General features: G+C 23.9%; 1 protein-coding gene across 1 annotated transcript; it reads left to right on the forward strand.

Moving 5' to 3' along the window:
• Nucleotides 1-5,448: 5,448 nt before the first annotated feature.
• LOC122536309 (endocuticle structural glycoprotein SgAbd-1-like) lies at nt 5,449-15,965 on the forward strand. The gene is made up of 3 exons (XM_043668574.1): nt 5,449-5,643; nt 9,724-9,857; nt 15,336-15,965. Exons 1-3 carry the CDS (start codon nt 5,623-5,625, stop codon nt 15,601-15,603), a joined length of 423 nt encoding a protein of 140 aa, XP_043524509.1. The 5' UTR covers nt 5,449-5,622; the 3' UTR covers nt 15,604-15,965.
• The last annotated feature ends 220 nt before the right edge of the window (nt 15,966-16,185 follow it).

Consider the following 16,185-nt stretch of genomic DNA (forward strand, 5'->3'; position numbering starts at 1 on the left):
CCAATATTATTGTGATTTTTTTTCATCATCTACAATAGTAATTAAATATAGTCAGATAAATATGAAAGAAATTATTCAACATGTAATATGTAAATATTTTTTAATTGAAATACGCAAGATATGCTCTTTTGCCCAAACATTCGCAATCTAATAATAATATTCTAAAGTATTCGAAGAATTAAGATTTAAAAATTTTTTTCACCCTAAATTTAAGACATATACAATATTACAATATTTTTAATATTCAAATATCAAATCATCTCGAGGTTAAAATCGTTCAAAAGTATTTTGTCATTTTAACATTTCTCAATTCATTAATTCGTTAATTGTTAATATTGAAAATAAATAATTTGAAATCTAAAAATACGACGAAGAACATCTCGTTGCAATTTGATCTTTAGATGGACGCCACCTACGAAGCCACCTATCTACTATTAATTTCCAACGAATTATTAACATCGCAATTAACATCTGCCCCTTGGTCACATTCGCCATGTGTGTCACAGTCTGAATTGGAAACGAATGACCGCCGTCACTGCGCCAGACAGCGACAGGCGCTAGGGGAAATTGTAAGTTAGGCTCGAATCGATTCTGCAAAAATCTCCGTGAAGAAGAGTTCTCGCGGAACGTGGAACGATAAACGAGAATGCGTCAGTGTTCCAGCCAGGGAGTGTCGCAAGGATCGACCCGATGCCTGTGCAGCGAATCGTTGCATTGTGCATCCTGCTCGTAACAGGCAACCAGTGAAAGGAATACGCCCTGTGATGATCCGTGGCAAATCCGGCGATCTGAATCTTGCGGCGAGGTCGCCTCGCTCCATGTCTTACGGGACATTACCGACTGGCCGATTTAATAACGCTTATTTGACGGCCGCGTAGCGTGTACGTATCCATCCTGTTGGAAATTCAGCTTAGTGAATGATCGTTGTTTGGCTAAACACGCGAGTCAGACAGTATAATTGTCAGTATGGCGATCCACAAGCGAGAAATTTCTTAAATGTTAATAAGGAATGCCAGGTGGAAAAGAGGGTTACTCGTATTTCTCGTATGATGGATGCGTGTACCAGCGTGCATGAGAGTTCAGACGGTTTCGAAATTATTCCGATGTAAAATACAATTCGAATGTGGGATCCCTTCAGTTTCATTTTAACGTATACGATTGATAGATATTGATGAAAAGGATAAATAAACGCAATGAGTGGTACTCCTCGAATTTTTGTATTTCGATCATACAGCCTAGTAAACAAACTTTATAATATTTTCAGTATAAGTTTAATTATCTTTATTTATTAATTATATATTATTTATTAATTAATTTATTAATGCATCTTTATTAAATTTGCGATTATTTATTATTTATTATAATCACTATAATTATTTGTCATTTTAATTGCAATATCTTTGGAAGATGTTTAGTGTGAAATTTAATTAAAAGATAATGCGTAATAATAAGAACTTGTTCATATTTTGTTCAGATTTTTTCTTTTTTTTTAGCGTAGTGTATGTATTTGCGCTAATAAGAATTTCATTAAACTTGAGATGTTTTTTTAATTTGAAGAAATATATTATTATTTTCTTTTTTTAAATAAATGTGTCATTGTAAATTTATAATCAGATGCATTGTTTTGAATGGAAAGTCAATTCATGAAATTTTTGTTTCGAACCATATTGAAAATGTTTTCATACAGATTTTTTAATATTAAAACGTATTAAAATATTTTACTTATATGTAAATCATTATAAATGACAATAAATAGGTTTATCCAATTGAGTTTCTGTTTAAATAAAAATCAGTATTAATTTTGACGAAAATCATTCCAAAGTATTATTTATAGCTTTTATTTATTATTTTTTAAAAATAAAATTAACAATAATTAAATACAGTTAAAAATATTAGTTATCAATAGAGTGTGGATTTTTATCCATTTATGCAAAATTTGCAAATTCAATAAAGTACAGAATCTATACAATATAATACAAAAATATATAAATTTAAAATATACTATTAATAAATTTACATGAAAATAAATTTCTATTTAAAATTAATTTCAATAACTGTGTTCAGAAAAATCTAAATTTGTATAAATTTTTTATATAAATTTGTATACAATTTCGCAATTTAGATATCAGTAACCAAAATTACTTACTAGTAATCAAAATTTGTAACTAATTTTTAATGGTAGCATTAATATAACTTTATTAAATTATATATATATAATTTTTATGTAAACCTGTATTTTTGAGAATATAATTGAAAAAATATATCTTTGATAGAGAAAATTGTGTTGTACACACTGAATTTTATAAAAAACACTGATATATGTATATATCCTTTTACATATGTGCATTTTCTGCACATTTTAAAATTTCCTATAAATGCATAAAAATCCATAGTTCAGTTATTATATTTCTAATGATTATTCGTCAACAAAATTTTATTGTATATATAATAGTTAAAGATATTAACTCTGACACCATAATATTTAAAATTTGTTTTTAAAACAGTTATGATAAATTATAAGTGTACAAATATTACATGCATACAAATATTAATAGATAATTAAAAATATGTTTAAATTGTTCAATAAAACACATAGTTAATCTACTTTCTAATTTTCAACATGGTCATTTTTGTTATATATGTTTTTCTTTTAAAAAGACAATTTCTTTTTAGAATTCTCTTCTAGAAAAGGGAAAAGATATGCTAATGTTACATCTATATTCCAACTGTAGAGTAGTAATTATTTAACTGAAATCTCTATTAAAATTAATTATATGTTTTAGAAGTGATAATTTATCAATAGATATAAATAATAATTGTAAACAATACTTATTTACATTTTCTAAATGATAAAATATTCTAAATAACAAGATATCTTTATGCTATATTTTCTTGTAGAATTTTAAAAAATGTACCGAAATTTATTATTTATAACTTCGTTATCTTAACTGTATTATACTTATGTATGTACTATTGTAGGTATTATACTTATCTTACGTTGTTATACATGACTTAACTGTGTTAACTTATTTTTATCTTTCCTTTAGAATTTAAACATTCTTTTGGTAATTATACATTCTCCAAAAAATTTTATATTATATTATTGTTATTATATTATAATTATATTTTATTACAATACTATTGTATTTCATAATATTTCCAAAGAATCATCGAATATCGAAGCAACTGCACAAAAATCAAGAAAAAGGTATTCATTGTCCAATAATTAATAAAGTTTTATGCAATTGATAAAATTGATAAAACTACGAATGTGTTACACATACACAAAACAAAAAGCAGTCAATAAACAGTAAACTAATATATTATTATAAAATAGAGATATAATAGGAATAAAGAATATAACATAACAGGAATAATTAAACGACTGTCGATTTTTATGCACTTATAGAGAATTTCAAAATACCAAATTGCAAAAATATATTTTTATGATTATATGATATTTTTATATTAATAAGCACATTTAAATTGTCTTTATACGAATTTGAATAATATTAAATGGTCAATATCCTGCAAGCATTATTTCGTTTCAAAGATTGCTTTTTTTCGAAGTTTTCAAGATCGTCGATGTTTTTTTTCAAACATATGACTGCATGATGAAAAAATAAAGACACTTTTCTTCTCGAGAAAGCTATGAATTGTCATAGTATGCAAAAGTATTGAAAAATTTTTTTTATGATCGAATCAACAATGGATTTGAAGATTCTCCCCTTTACAACGACTCCCTAACATTTAATGCGTGATCTTTTTTTCACCATTTCATTGAATTTTGAATATTAAACTTAAACAACGAAAATCAAAGCAATACTAATGTTGTGTCGTTGAATTCATTCTCGCCTGTTCAAAATTTTCAACAAACATCAAACAATATTGAAACAGATTTAAACATGGGTACTTGTTGCCATAGTGTAGAACATTTTTTCTTAGGATTTTAACAAGTTAATGTGAACTAGCAAATATCAATAATTGTTTTACAAATACGAACTATAATATATTGTAATAATATATTGTAATAATTGCAACGTCGACTGCGCAATGTTGAATTCGATTATTATCGAATAACATATTATTCACAAACTCTATATGTTTTTCGTTACATATATTTGTCATGCAGGTTCACATATTTTGTAAACATAAATTTTATAAGTTTTTTTGCATAGTCTATGTGCACGAACAAGAACATTACAGTAGGGTATAATAGAGATAGATTATTATGGATATAGATATATATGTAATCCGTATTTAATTTAAATATTATTTAAGAACAATACAATATGAAAAATTGTCGATAATTCAAACCGTTATAACAAACTTTGTAAAAACAAATTATATCAACTTGATCTCACTTTAAAGCTTTGAAGCTTAAATAGCAAACTCTACTTTCACAGTTTTGAACTCGTTTCTTTCAAAGACAATGTTACATCATCTGGCGAGTGGGGAAGTAAAGATACTTTTTTCTCGAAAATCATAAAAATTCAATTGTTTCTAAAAATAACAAAAAAATTCTTTTCACAACTAGATCTTGAAAAACTGAAATCTTTTTAGAATAACTCCTTAAATCTCTACTATGCGATCTTTCTTTACCATCTTATTGAACTTTGAAATTAAAACTAAACGATGAAATATTTGAATTTTTTCAATTTTTGTCATTTAATATTGAAAGTTTAATGAAACGTTGAAAAAAAATCGTTGCACCAAATTCATTAAAAAGTATATGAATGTTTTCTATATTTGCAAGATAATTTTAATAGTAATTAACAATAGTAGTAATAGTAATAATAATAATTTAATAACAGTATTAAAAATTTTTAATAGTAACTAATAATTTATCTATAAGTTACTATTAAAATTTTTCAATACTGTTATTAAATTATTATTATTACTATTACTATTATTGTTAATTACTATTAAAATTATCTTGCAAATAGTAATTAATAGTAGTAATAGCAATAATAATAATTTAATAATAGTATTTTAATAGTTACTAATAATTTATCCTCTTTTATTTATTTCAATCAGAGATCATGCAATTCTATTTATTCTTCATTCTATCCTTTATTTATTTTAATCACAGATTATTCCATTCCGTTTTTCGGATTTTCACGCGTTTAAACATGTAAAATTTAAAATGCAAAAATGCATGAAAAAAATCTACAAAATACATTCCAAGTCAGCAAAATTACTTAGCTCAGAAGTTTTTACAATATGTTCATTTTAACTCGAAAATAGTATATTCATTCTATTCTCAAAAATTCGAACTTTCAGAAGAATCCGCCAATCTACTCGCGAGTAAACACAATCGTTACCCTACTTGCGAATTACACGAAGAGTTAATACATATTTGTTCCCCTTCAGCCTGTTTGAATGAGTGGCGGGGCGGGAAGGAAGTAGAAGCATAGGACTGTGGCGACTATAAAGCCTCATCGTGATCCGTTGAATGTCGTATTTCTAGGCACTACAGGATCGCACCAACTCTTGTCACGTGCTTTTACGAAAATTAAAGTGGATCGAATATTACCTTACCGAGGAAATCGTGTGGTGCCGGGTGGCTTCGCGGACTGATCTTCCACGGATTTTCATTTCCTTTGCTGTTGCAAAGCTCGCATGGTCATCATGAAGATTTTCGTGAGTGCAATCTTGTACTGTACTATTCCATTTCCACTGTTTAATCATCAACACTAGAACTACCAAAATGACCAATTCAGAATTTTGTAGATACAAAAGAGTGTATTTTTTTTTAAAGAGATGATTAAATAATTTTTTTGTGAAATATATAAATGGAAGCTTGTGCAATTTATTGTATTCTAAAGATCTACTTTTTTTTTACTTTAATGTGGCTGATGGGAATTTTATACTTTAGTTCTAGTGTTAAAATAATGCAATTTGTCTATATGATCGATTTCAGATTTTCTTTCTTGTAATTGCTTAAAAGATACGAGTACTTTTGTTAAAATTAATATCGATTTTATTTATTTATTTATTTACAAAATTGGTAAAGTCAGATTATTTTACATATCTGTTTATCTAGAAACCTATGTATTTTAATTATTTATTAGTTATAAATATTCTATTTATAATGATTTATAAATAGAATATTTCGATAGGCCGATTGTCTTAGTGTTCGTTCGAATATCTTTGCAAACAAATTGCGAATTTTTATGCGAATTCATATTCATGAAAATGTAATTAAAGAAATAGAATTTATATTGAAAATTATTTTACGTATAATTATTGAAATTATTTTGCGTAGCAAACATTACAATTTGGGTAATTCGTAGGTATTACATGCATTCTGTGTAATTTTGCATTAAAAAATTTTCTATAAATCTGTACTCTATTTATAAATATCATGAGAGAGAATTTTGAAAATATTAAGCAAACTGCAGATTCTTAAGAATTTATTGAAAATTGGAAAATGAAAGGATGCATTTAGTGAATTAGCATGCAAATTATGTGAAATTTTTGCATAAAGCAAATTTTTATATAAATTCCATTTCTTCGGCTATGTTCACAAAAATATAAAAATGCATAAAAGACCATAGTCTGTTTATTACCAGAGTTATTAAATATCTAACATTGTATTTTAAACTTGAATGCAAATACATTCAACATGATTAATATAATTCCCACGACGAGATAAAGTTATTAAACTCGTCCTTGCTTCTAAAATTCTCAAACTTATTTCTGCGATTTTATAGTAAAACTGTACAAATTTCTTCAGGTTTTAAAATATTATTAATCTCTTCTGAAAAAAATAAATAATCACTAACAATTAATGATGTTACTCTTATCAGTTAACAAAAATTGTGGTTTTCAATGTCTATTAAGAAACAAGTAATTTATATTTATACGTTTATAAATCTAGTGTAAACGAATAACTTTATCTATTTTCTTTCTCAATTATATATATTATTTTTAATACTTTCTTCGTAATACATCTTCTCTTTCTTTTTCTCTATATATTCATATATTTACTAAACACTAAAATTGTCAAAAAAATTATTCAATTAAATTATTGAAATTATTATTATTATTATTATGAATAAAATTATACAAAATTGTTAAATTTATTGAAGATTTTTTATTTTTCAAATTCTATGAATTTATGAAAATATAAAATAATAATTAATGAAATATAAAAATTACAAGATAGAAGTTATAAAACTGTCAAATTTCCATTTTCTAAATATTGTGATATATATTATGAAAGAAAGTAGTTACAAAATTATTTGTATTCATTATTAATATATATTAATAACATATATCAATAATGTTTATTATTAATATTATTAATATTTTAATACATATTGATTTATTGCAATGCTTTGGTTCAAAGTATTCTGTAAATTCTTTTAATTTTAATAATTATAATAATAATTGCTCACTGAAACGTAATATTAATAAAAATAACTATGATAAATGATCTTTTATCAAAGATCATTTTGTGCAACAATGGTTTAACATAATATACGTTCAGATACATGTAATTTTTAACTATATTCTACCATAACTATTAACTATTTAACTTTATACAAGTTCAACATTGTTTTGTCAACTTAAAATTTTAATTGCATATTTATGAAATTGTCTTAATTACGAGTAATATATAATATTAAATATTACATTAATAATACACTAATAAAAGTTAAAAATAAGTTCACTTAATAAAAATTACATAGTATAAAATATTAATAATAAATAAGTAGTATATATTAAATATATTCTATTAATTATTTGCATTAATATTGTCTTAATTACATTAAAATTTTATAAATATACTCAACATAAATAGACACATATCATATCATACACAGATATATTTTATTGAGAAAAATAATACAGAAATTATTATATACTTGAAAAGAATTATTATATTGAGAGTTGAGAATTGAAAGAATTATTATATACTTGTTTTGCATATATATAATGAATTAATGAATATAGAAAAAAAATCTGCAACGTGTATATAAATAAATATATATATTTATTTATTTATTTATTTATATATTTAAGTACGTATTTATATTTTTTATTAAATAATTTCATTAATAACATAATGTGATAATAATAATGATTTTCATAAGATAATTATTGCATAATGCGATAAGGATAATTAGTGCATACTTGGCGTATAAGTATAATAAATTAATGATCATGAGAAAAAATCTATGATATATTTTTTCTTAAAATTATATTTTTATTACGTTATATTTTATCTATATATTATTTTTGTAAATTATATTGTTTTATCTAACAAGGATAATTTCATCACTAATTTCATCAATAATATTATTATGAAGATAAAATACTGAAGCCAAGATATGCACAGCGCATCAATTGCACATAATCATTATTCATAACTTACATAGCTGTCTGCCCACTTGCGATCCATTCTATTAGCTGTTCTTTGTTATTATCTAATATATGCAGTTAAGCAAGCTATCCTCTGCGAAAAATGAAGTTAATTAAAAGCGTAGATATATCTGGAAGCTAATTATCATGTTATTATAAAAATGAGAAATATGCACATCTGTCACTTTTTCTGAAGATGTTTAGTCGATATTAACGTTTCATTCAACTGCGAAAATTATGATATTTATTGTCCAGGGAAATCGTATCCATCAATTTACTATTTTTGTGATAACATACAACCAAATTATTTCGATAAATGAAATATTCATTTATAAACTAAATATCATTATATTCTCTCTTACATTCAAGATAAATATAAACTTGTATAATTATAAATATATTCATATACAGTTGTAATTAATAAAAGATTAAGTGAAATTAATAATTATATATATATATATATATTTATTTATACCAAATTATATATATATATATATATAATATATATATATATTTATACCAAAATTATATACGTTTATTGTTAACAAATATATTTAAATATGAATTCATAATCAGTAACTCAGTAAATTCATAGAACTATAACTTTTTAAAATATTAAAATATCAATAAAGCTATTTTTATTTATATTGACACCATTTTCTCTTTTTACTTATAAATTGATCAAATTAATATAAATTTAATATCATAAACGTTTGATGCCTTAATTAAGAATTTTATTAGTTTCTTGTGAAACTATTAAAACAAACTCCTTTTTTAAGTTTACACTCATTATAATTACAACATTATAATTATTACACTGATAGTAGACACTTTTACGCTAATAAAAATTATTTAAATATAAAAATTTTCTATTATGGAAATAAGTGATTCATTTGAAATTAACAGTTTTGACACGAAGCAATGATCAATAATTTTATCAATATTTAAAAATCTAAATTAAAGTAAAATGGAATCATGTCGATTTAAATTTATTTTTATTGAATCTATTATTAAAAACCTAAATGAAATCTAAAAATCTAATGAAACAGGACTGTTTTAAAAATTTATCATATTAAAAATCTATTGCACAAATACATATTCAAAAAGTACAATGAAATATAATCCGATATCTACTAACGATATTAAATTATCTTTGCAATTAAATTTTAATTATATATTATTATCTAAATTATAAATATTATTATTGTATTTTGTATTATAATTATTTACAATTACAATTTATTATTTACATTTAATTTGTATAATCATAACATTGCAAAGCTGAATTAAACAATAAAATCTGATATTTCGTGACATTTAAAAATCCCATACTGTAAACTTTTCTTTGTCTAGGTCTTTCTGGGATTGACGACGATGGTCTGCGCGCAATTCAACAGGTACCCATACAATCCTGACTATTACGGTCGACGTTACGCTATACTGCGACAGTCGCAAGATTCTTCTCCGGATGGATCGTATTCCTACAGGTGAGATCGTCCTTCCACATCGTCCTGAACGTCGACAGAACGATAAGCGTCGTCGAGGTACGTTTCCTCAAAAGCAATCTCGACACGCTCGAAGAGTCTCGCTTGTAGTCTTAATTCTAAAAACACATTGTCATTTGTACACGTTGTTCTTCGTTCGCAGTTCTATTATTCGCGATTTGTCATAAAACGTATGATGATTTCGATTGTATTTTTAAACGTGTGACATCCGACTTCCTTTCAAAAATTTATTTGTTGAATAATATTTCTGCTTTTCATATATTTTTCATTTTCAGTAAATATAGATGTGATTATTCATCTGTTTCGAACATTCTTTTTCTTATGATTAGTTAAATATACAAGATATTTTTATTAATCGATCGTCTTTCAAAATTAGAAGAGGAATTTATTTATCAAAAAATACTTATCTTTACGTATTTTTTTTTTTTTTAATTCTCTTTCAATATATAATTGTATATTGATCTGTTTCAAATACTTTCTTCTTACGACGTTAAATAGTTATAGCACGTTTAATGTACGAAATATTTATATTAATTTAAGAGAGAGGAAGAAAGGAGAAATTCGTCAATAATATCTTAGCATTAATCAAACTGCAAACTTTCTTTCCAAATTTATTTATCGAAAAATATTTTTGCATCTTTCTTTATATATTTTTTATCATCCTTCAACTTATAACTGTATTATATATTTTTCAATTAATTAAATATATCAAGTTACAAGACTATCTAGATAAGGAAAATTTATTTATCGGAAGGTATTTATTTTTGCATTATTTTCAATATCTTAGTATCTTTTATAATTATAAACTAAATTTTTACCTGTTTGAAATATTTTTCTTCTTATGATTAACAAAATGTATGAGATAAATATAATAAAATGATATTTATATTAATTACAACAATATTTATATGTTATATATTTTGTAATGTTCTTACACTAATATCTTGGTATGCAAAAATTAGTAATTGCTATTATTAAACAGCAAGATATATATTTATATTGTTTTTATGCATTTATAGAAAATTTGAAAGTAGAAAATTGCACAGAATGCTTTGCAATATTTGCTATATAAAATAATTTTCTATTAATTTTCCATTTTTCTTTTAAAAATATAAATTTTCATAAAAATTCTCAATCATCCCATTATTAATTTATAATAATTAAGACTCTGTTTCTAAATTATGAAAAAAATATATATTTATCGAGAAGTATTTTTGCATTATTTGTTTATGTGCTTCTCACTATCTTTTAATGTATAATTGTACATTTAACTTCTTATAATTAAATATATTAGATATTTTATTAATTTAAGATAGAAACATTCTATAATGTTCTTACAACAATATGTTAGCACACAAAAATTATTAACTGCTATTATAAAAATTATAAGACTTTCCTTCGAAATTACAAGAAAGATTAATTTATCGAAATGAATTTTCGTGTCATTTTTTTATTATATTTCAACCTATTATATAGATTTTTTATTATATTTCAACCTACAGTAAATTGTATGTTTGTTAAATTTTTACTAATTTCAAATATTTTTCTTTTTAGTTAGATATAAAAAAATTATAAATATCTTTCTTCTTAGTTAGTTGTATGAGGGGGTGTATGTATTAATTTGAAAGAGAAATAAAAAATTCTGTAACATTCTTACTCATCAAAAATCACAAATTGCTATCATCAAGTTATAAAACTTGTACGTTTGAAAATAGAAACATCTGCCTATGTATTCTAACCATTATATTCGTTGTATCTCCCACGCTGAAATTTGATTTTCACGAAGTAATTACGTAAATGTAAATGTACAAATCTCGGATATGACCATAACAATTTTTACTTTCAAAACAAATAGAATATTTCATAGTATAATTCTTAATTAATTCAGAAATATTACATATGTTTAATAATTTAATTTTGTCACTTTTTCGTTGCAATTATTATATACATATATCTCTGTCAATGTAAAATAACTTTATACAAACAATAATTTCAACTCAGAACTTTCTACAGAACGTTTTGTAGAATTTTATTATTTTATAGTTTTTATAGTAATTTAGCATTTCTATTGCATTCGAATTTTCTCAATCATAATTAAATATGTACGTTAAGGTCACGAGTAGATTTAACCTTGTAAAATACTCCAACAAAGTTCAAGTCCTTAATTAATTTAGAAACTTCTACGTATCTATTATAAATATTAATGTCCTTATAAATATTGTATATCTATATTTTTAAACAATTATAAATCCATTAATTTATTTCATAACTTTGGATATTACATTTAAATTTACTTTTAAACATATTTAAAATTATGTTTTTATATAACATATTAAATTGTGTTATTATTAAAGTTCATAAAATATTATCTCTTTATATTTACAATTATATTATAGATAGAGTAATTTACGAAAATATTTGAATTTTTACATTATGTTATTACTGTCCAGTATATAAAATGCTCTGAAATTTCATAAACATTGTAATGAATAGGACGCGAATTTTAAGCATTTATGGAAAATTCGGAATTGCAAGAATGTATACCCATATAAAATATTCAAATTTATATTATGTTGTAATATATATGTGGAACAAATTCTCTTTATTTTCTTCTGTTTCTGTGATGTTCATGAAAATTTTAAAATACATAAAATCTGCATCCTAATAGAGACATTATATTGATAAAATCTGAAAACAGTCTGAAAACATATATAGGATTTGCAAGATATTCGTTGCAAATATATATTTAATAAAGGAATCAATGTTCAACCATTTAATAACCATTTTAAGTATATAATTAAGTATTAAACTTGTATTAACGTAGAATATTAAGGTTTACTTAAGTAACACTTAATACTTTTTAACTTCTATATACATTTTTAAATTTGTTTCAATGCTTAATCAAATATAATCAGAATAATGAGAGCGTTAATGAAACTTCAACAGTTTTTCGTTGCAATACATAGAAGAAAGAATATTCATAAAAATAAAGATCGATATTTATATCACATCAATATTATTTTATGACATATACATGTACATTAACGTAATAAATGGTAGATGTTTGCAAGTATATAAAATATTCTATTTTTAATCTTATTATTAAAATAATAAATTATAATAAATATCAAATAATCAAAAACACTTGAGATTATTTTACTATAAAAAATAAATAAAATGAATTAAATAAAATAATCAAATTAATAAAATTATATATATATAATAATAATAAAATTATCTATAAAAATTATTTTAATATATGTAAATATTACATACTTATGTATGTTATGATATATGTTTATATAGGTTTATAAATTATACATATCTTCTATCAATATGTAGAAATTTTACATTATACATATATGTATGTATATTACATTTCCTTTCATATTGCAGTAATATGTATAAAAGTGTTAAAGATATATATCTATATTGCACGTTCATACACTTTCTTTTAAAGAACAAATATTTGAAAGTTTCGACTACTTTTTGCCTTTTATTTATTTTATCTTTTTTGTTTCATTTATTTACCTATATTTTACCTTGGTTATAGAAGTATATAATAATAAGTATAATAATAATAATAATAACAATAATAATAATAATAATAGTATAATAATAATATAATAATAATAAGTATAAAAAGAAAAAATAAATAATTATTCTCATTGAACGTAACATATGAATTCTGAAAGACAGATAATTTTTCCAATGTCAGCCACTGGTTGTTTCGTTGAGAGTCAGGAGTACGGAAGCGTAAACAGAGAAGTGAAAAACGAAGGAAAGGAAGGACTTACAGGATATTCAGCTGTGAAAAGATATATAATTAGCTTTGATGTTAATCATTCGTGTTACTCGGCTGCGCAGTTAGCAATAATACATTACACAATAGAATAATTACGATCGACCTACCTACCTACCTACCTACTTGCTAGCAGGCTGTCTATTTCGCTGTGCATACGTACATATGTATGTACGCGTAAATCTGAACATCATTCCTAGATCTTTGCACCTCCTATGTCATATAATGTTTAACGAATCGGATCGACTCGGAGGTGGTACTTTTATCCAATGGCAACGATATATATTCGATCTTTCCACGAATCCAACACTTCGAAGAACAACTGTAATTTGCAATTGTTGTATGTGTACGGTTTAAAATAAGATTCTGGCACGTACACAGTTGAATGTCAAGATTAAAGAATCTTTTTCTTATTGTTTCTACAAGTGTGTAAATTTACCCGTAAAATTTTTCACAACTTTTTTTGTATTAGAATTATATAAATGCATCGCATACATGTTGACAGTATATTACGATGATAAAACATCGATAATATTTGTAATATATTAAAATACTAACAATATACGTAGTATTAAAATACTAATACTATACGTAGACGATATATTATAACGATAACATATTTCAATAGTATTTTAATAACGTACTATAATTATAAAATATGAATGATGACGATATGTATTTTAACAATATATTGTAATGATAAAATATTAATTATGATATGTACATGACACGTATATTACAATGACAAAGGCTTTTTTTCTTTAGAAGAATATAAATTATTACATAAATAAAATTTCAATAGCAATTGAATTAAATAAAATTTTTAATAGTAATTTCTGTAGAAGAATATAAATTATTACATAAATAAAATTTCAATAATGATTGAAATAAGAAATAAAACTGTTTATTTACAGGGATTATTTCGCAGACGATATTACATTTGGCAATTTGAAATAATTATTTATTTTTATACTGATTGAAATATATTGGAAATATCCTTTCGAATACATCACTGTGAAATAAAATAAATTTTCAAATAATGTCTCATTTTAGTAAAAGTATTACAATTACTACTACCAATATTTTTTTGTCGAAATGTATTTTAAACATGTGTATATATATATATATATATATATATATATATATATATATATTTCAAACATAAAATATACAAATATAAAATGTACCTGTTACATTTATATATAAATACAAAAAAATATATATATTTTTTTTTATACTTGTATATTTGAAATATATATTTTTATATATACTTTTCATTTTTTATATATTTCAAACATACGAGTATAAAATGTACATGTTACGTTTATATATAAATATAAAAAATATATACACAAGTGTATATTCATACAAAAAGTATACACATACTTGTATGTATTTACAAGTATAAAAATTTATAAGTATTACATGTACAAATATGTGTTTCTACAAGTATGTGTTTATATATAAGTGTGCATATACAAATATATATATATGTTCATACAAATACAAAATATACTTTCTACTCAATAAAAATAGTTAAATACTACACGTACACATAATTTCTATTAGTAGTGTCATGCCATTTATATTGTTTATGTCATATACGCCAAAATGGAATAATAATTCAAAATTTTCTGACTCGCGCATTATTGTTATAGCTACGACACAGAGAATGGCATATCCGTAGCAGAGCAAGGTGTTCCAAAGTTTGTCGGTCCAAATCAAATTGAATCCGTACGAGGACAATTCAGTTACACCGCGCCGGATGGCACACCAATTTTGGTCACTTACACCGCTGACGAAAATGGTTTTCAACCAACCGGTGCTCATTTACCAACGCCGCCGCCGATACCAGTAGCGATACAACGTGCTTTGGCGCACAACGCAGCTCATCCTGAAGAAGAGGATCCCTATAGAAGATACTGATCAAGATGAAACGTATTTCAGCTGCCGGAAGCTCGCGCGAGATAAATTGGAACGGTACAACATAGACAACGTATATATTAATTTTCAAAATCGTAAGCAATTTTCTTTGATAGATTTCTTCTTGGACAGATGTATTATATCAATTTGCATAAATTCGGCTCTCAGAATATTTTCGATAATGTTCTACTGTATGATTTATTCAATATTATTTTGCTGTATTTTTATATCAAAAAAATGATTAGAATTTCTCTGTTCCTAAATAGTTCTTGATTATTTATAGAGTTTCTTAATACTAAAATTATTGACAAAGTGTAAAACTTGTAGTAAAAAAATTGACAGGGAAAAGTTTATAGTACAAAAAAAAAAACACACAATATTCATATATTTTGATATCTTTAAAAATCCACCGTGGTAAATTTACAAAATTTTTCTGTAAAAAATTACAAACTGATCATTTTGATCTGGTAATTTTAGTGTTAAAAATCTGTTTATCTAAGACAATTTTCTACTATCTTCTAATCACAAATTCTGTTTCTTTCAAACAATGATTTTTCTAACTTCGAAATATCGTCAGAAGATTGT

This window comes from Frieseomelitta varia, unplaced genomic scaffold (genome assembly GCF_011392965.1).
Source record: "Frieseomelitta varia isolate USP_RPSP 00005682 unplaced genomic scaffold, Fvar_1.2 scaffold_821, whole genome shotgun sequence".
Classification (NCBI taxonomy): Eukaryota; Metazoa; Arthropoda; class Insecta; order Hymenoptera; family Apidae; genus Frieseomelitta; species Frieseomelitta varia.

Coding starts and splice junctions, on each gene's coding strand:
- LOC122536309 (XM_043668574.1), top strand. CDS start 5,623: ATGGTCATCATGAAGATTTTC. Junction 5,644..9,723: donor TGGTCATCATGAAGATTTTC/GTGAGTGCAATC, acceptor TTCTTTGTCTAG/GTCTTTCTGGGATTGACGAC. Junction 9,858..15,335: donor GATGGATCGTATTCCTACAG/GTGAGATCGTCC, acceptor TTATTGTTATAG/CTACGACACAGAGAATGGCA.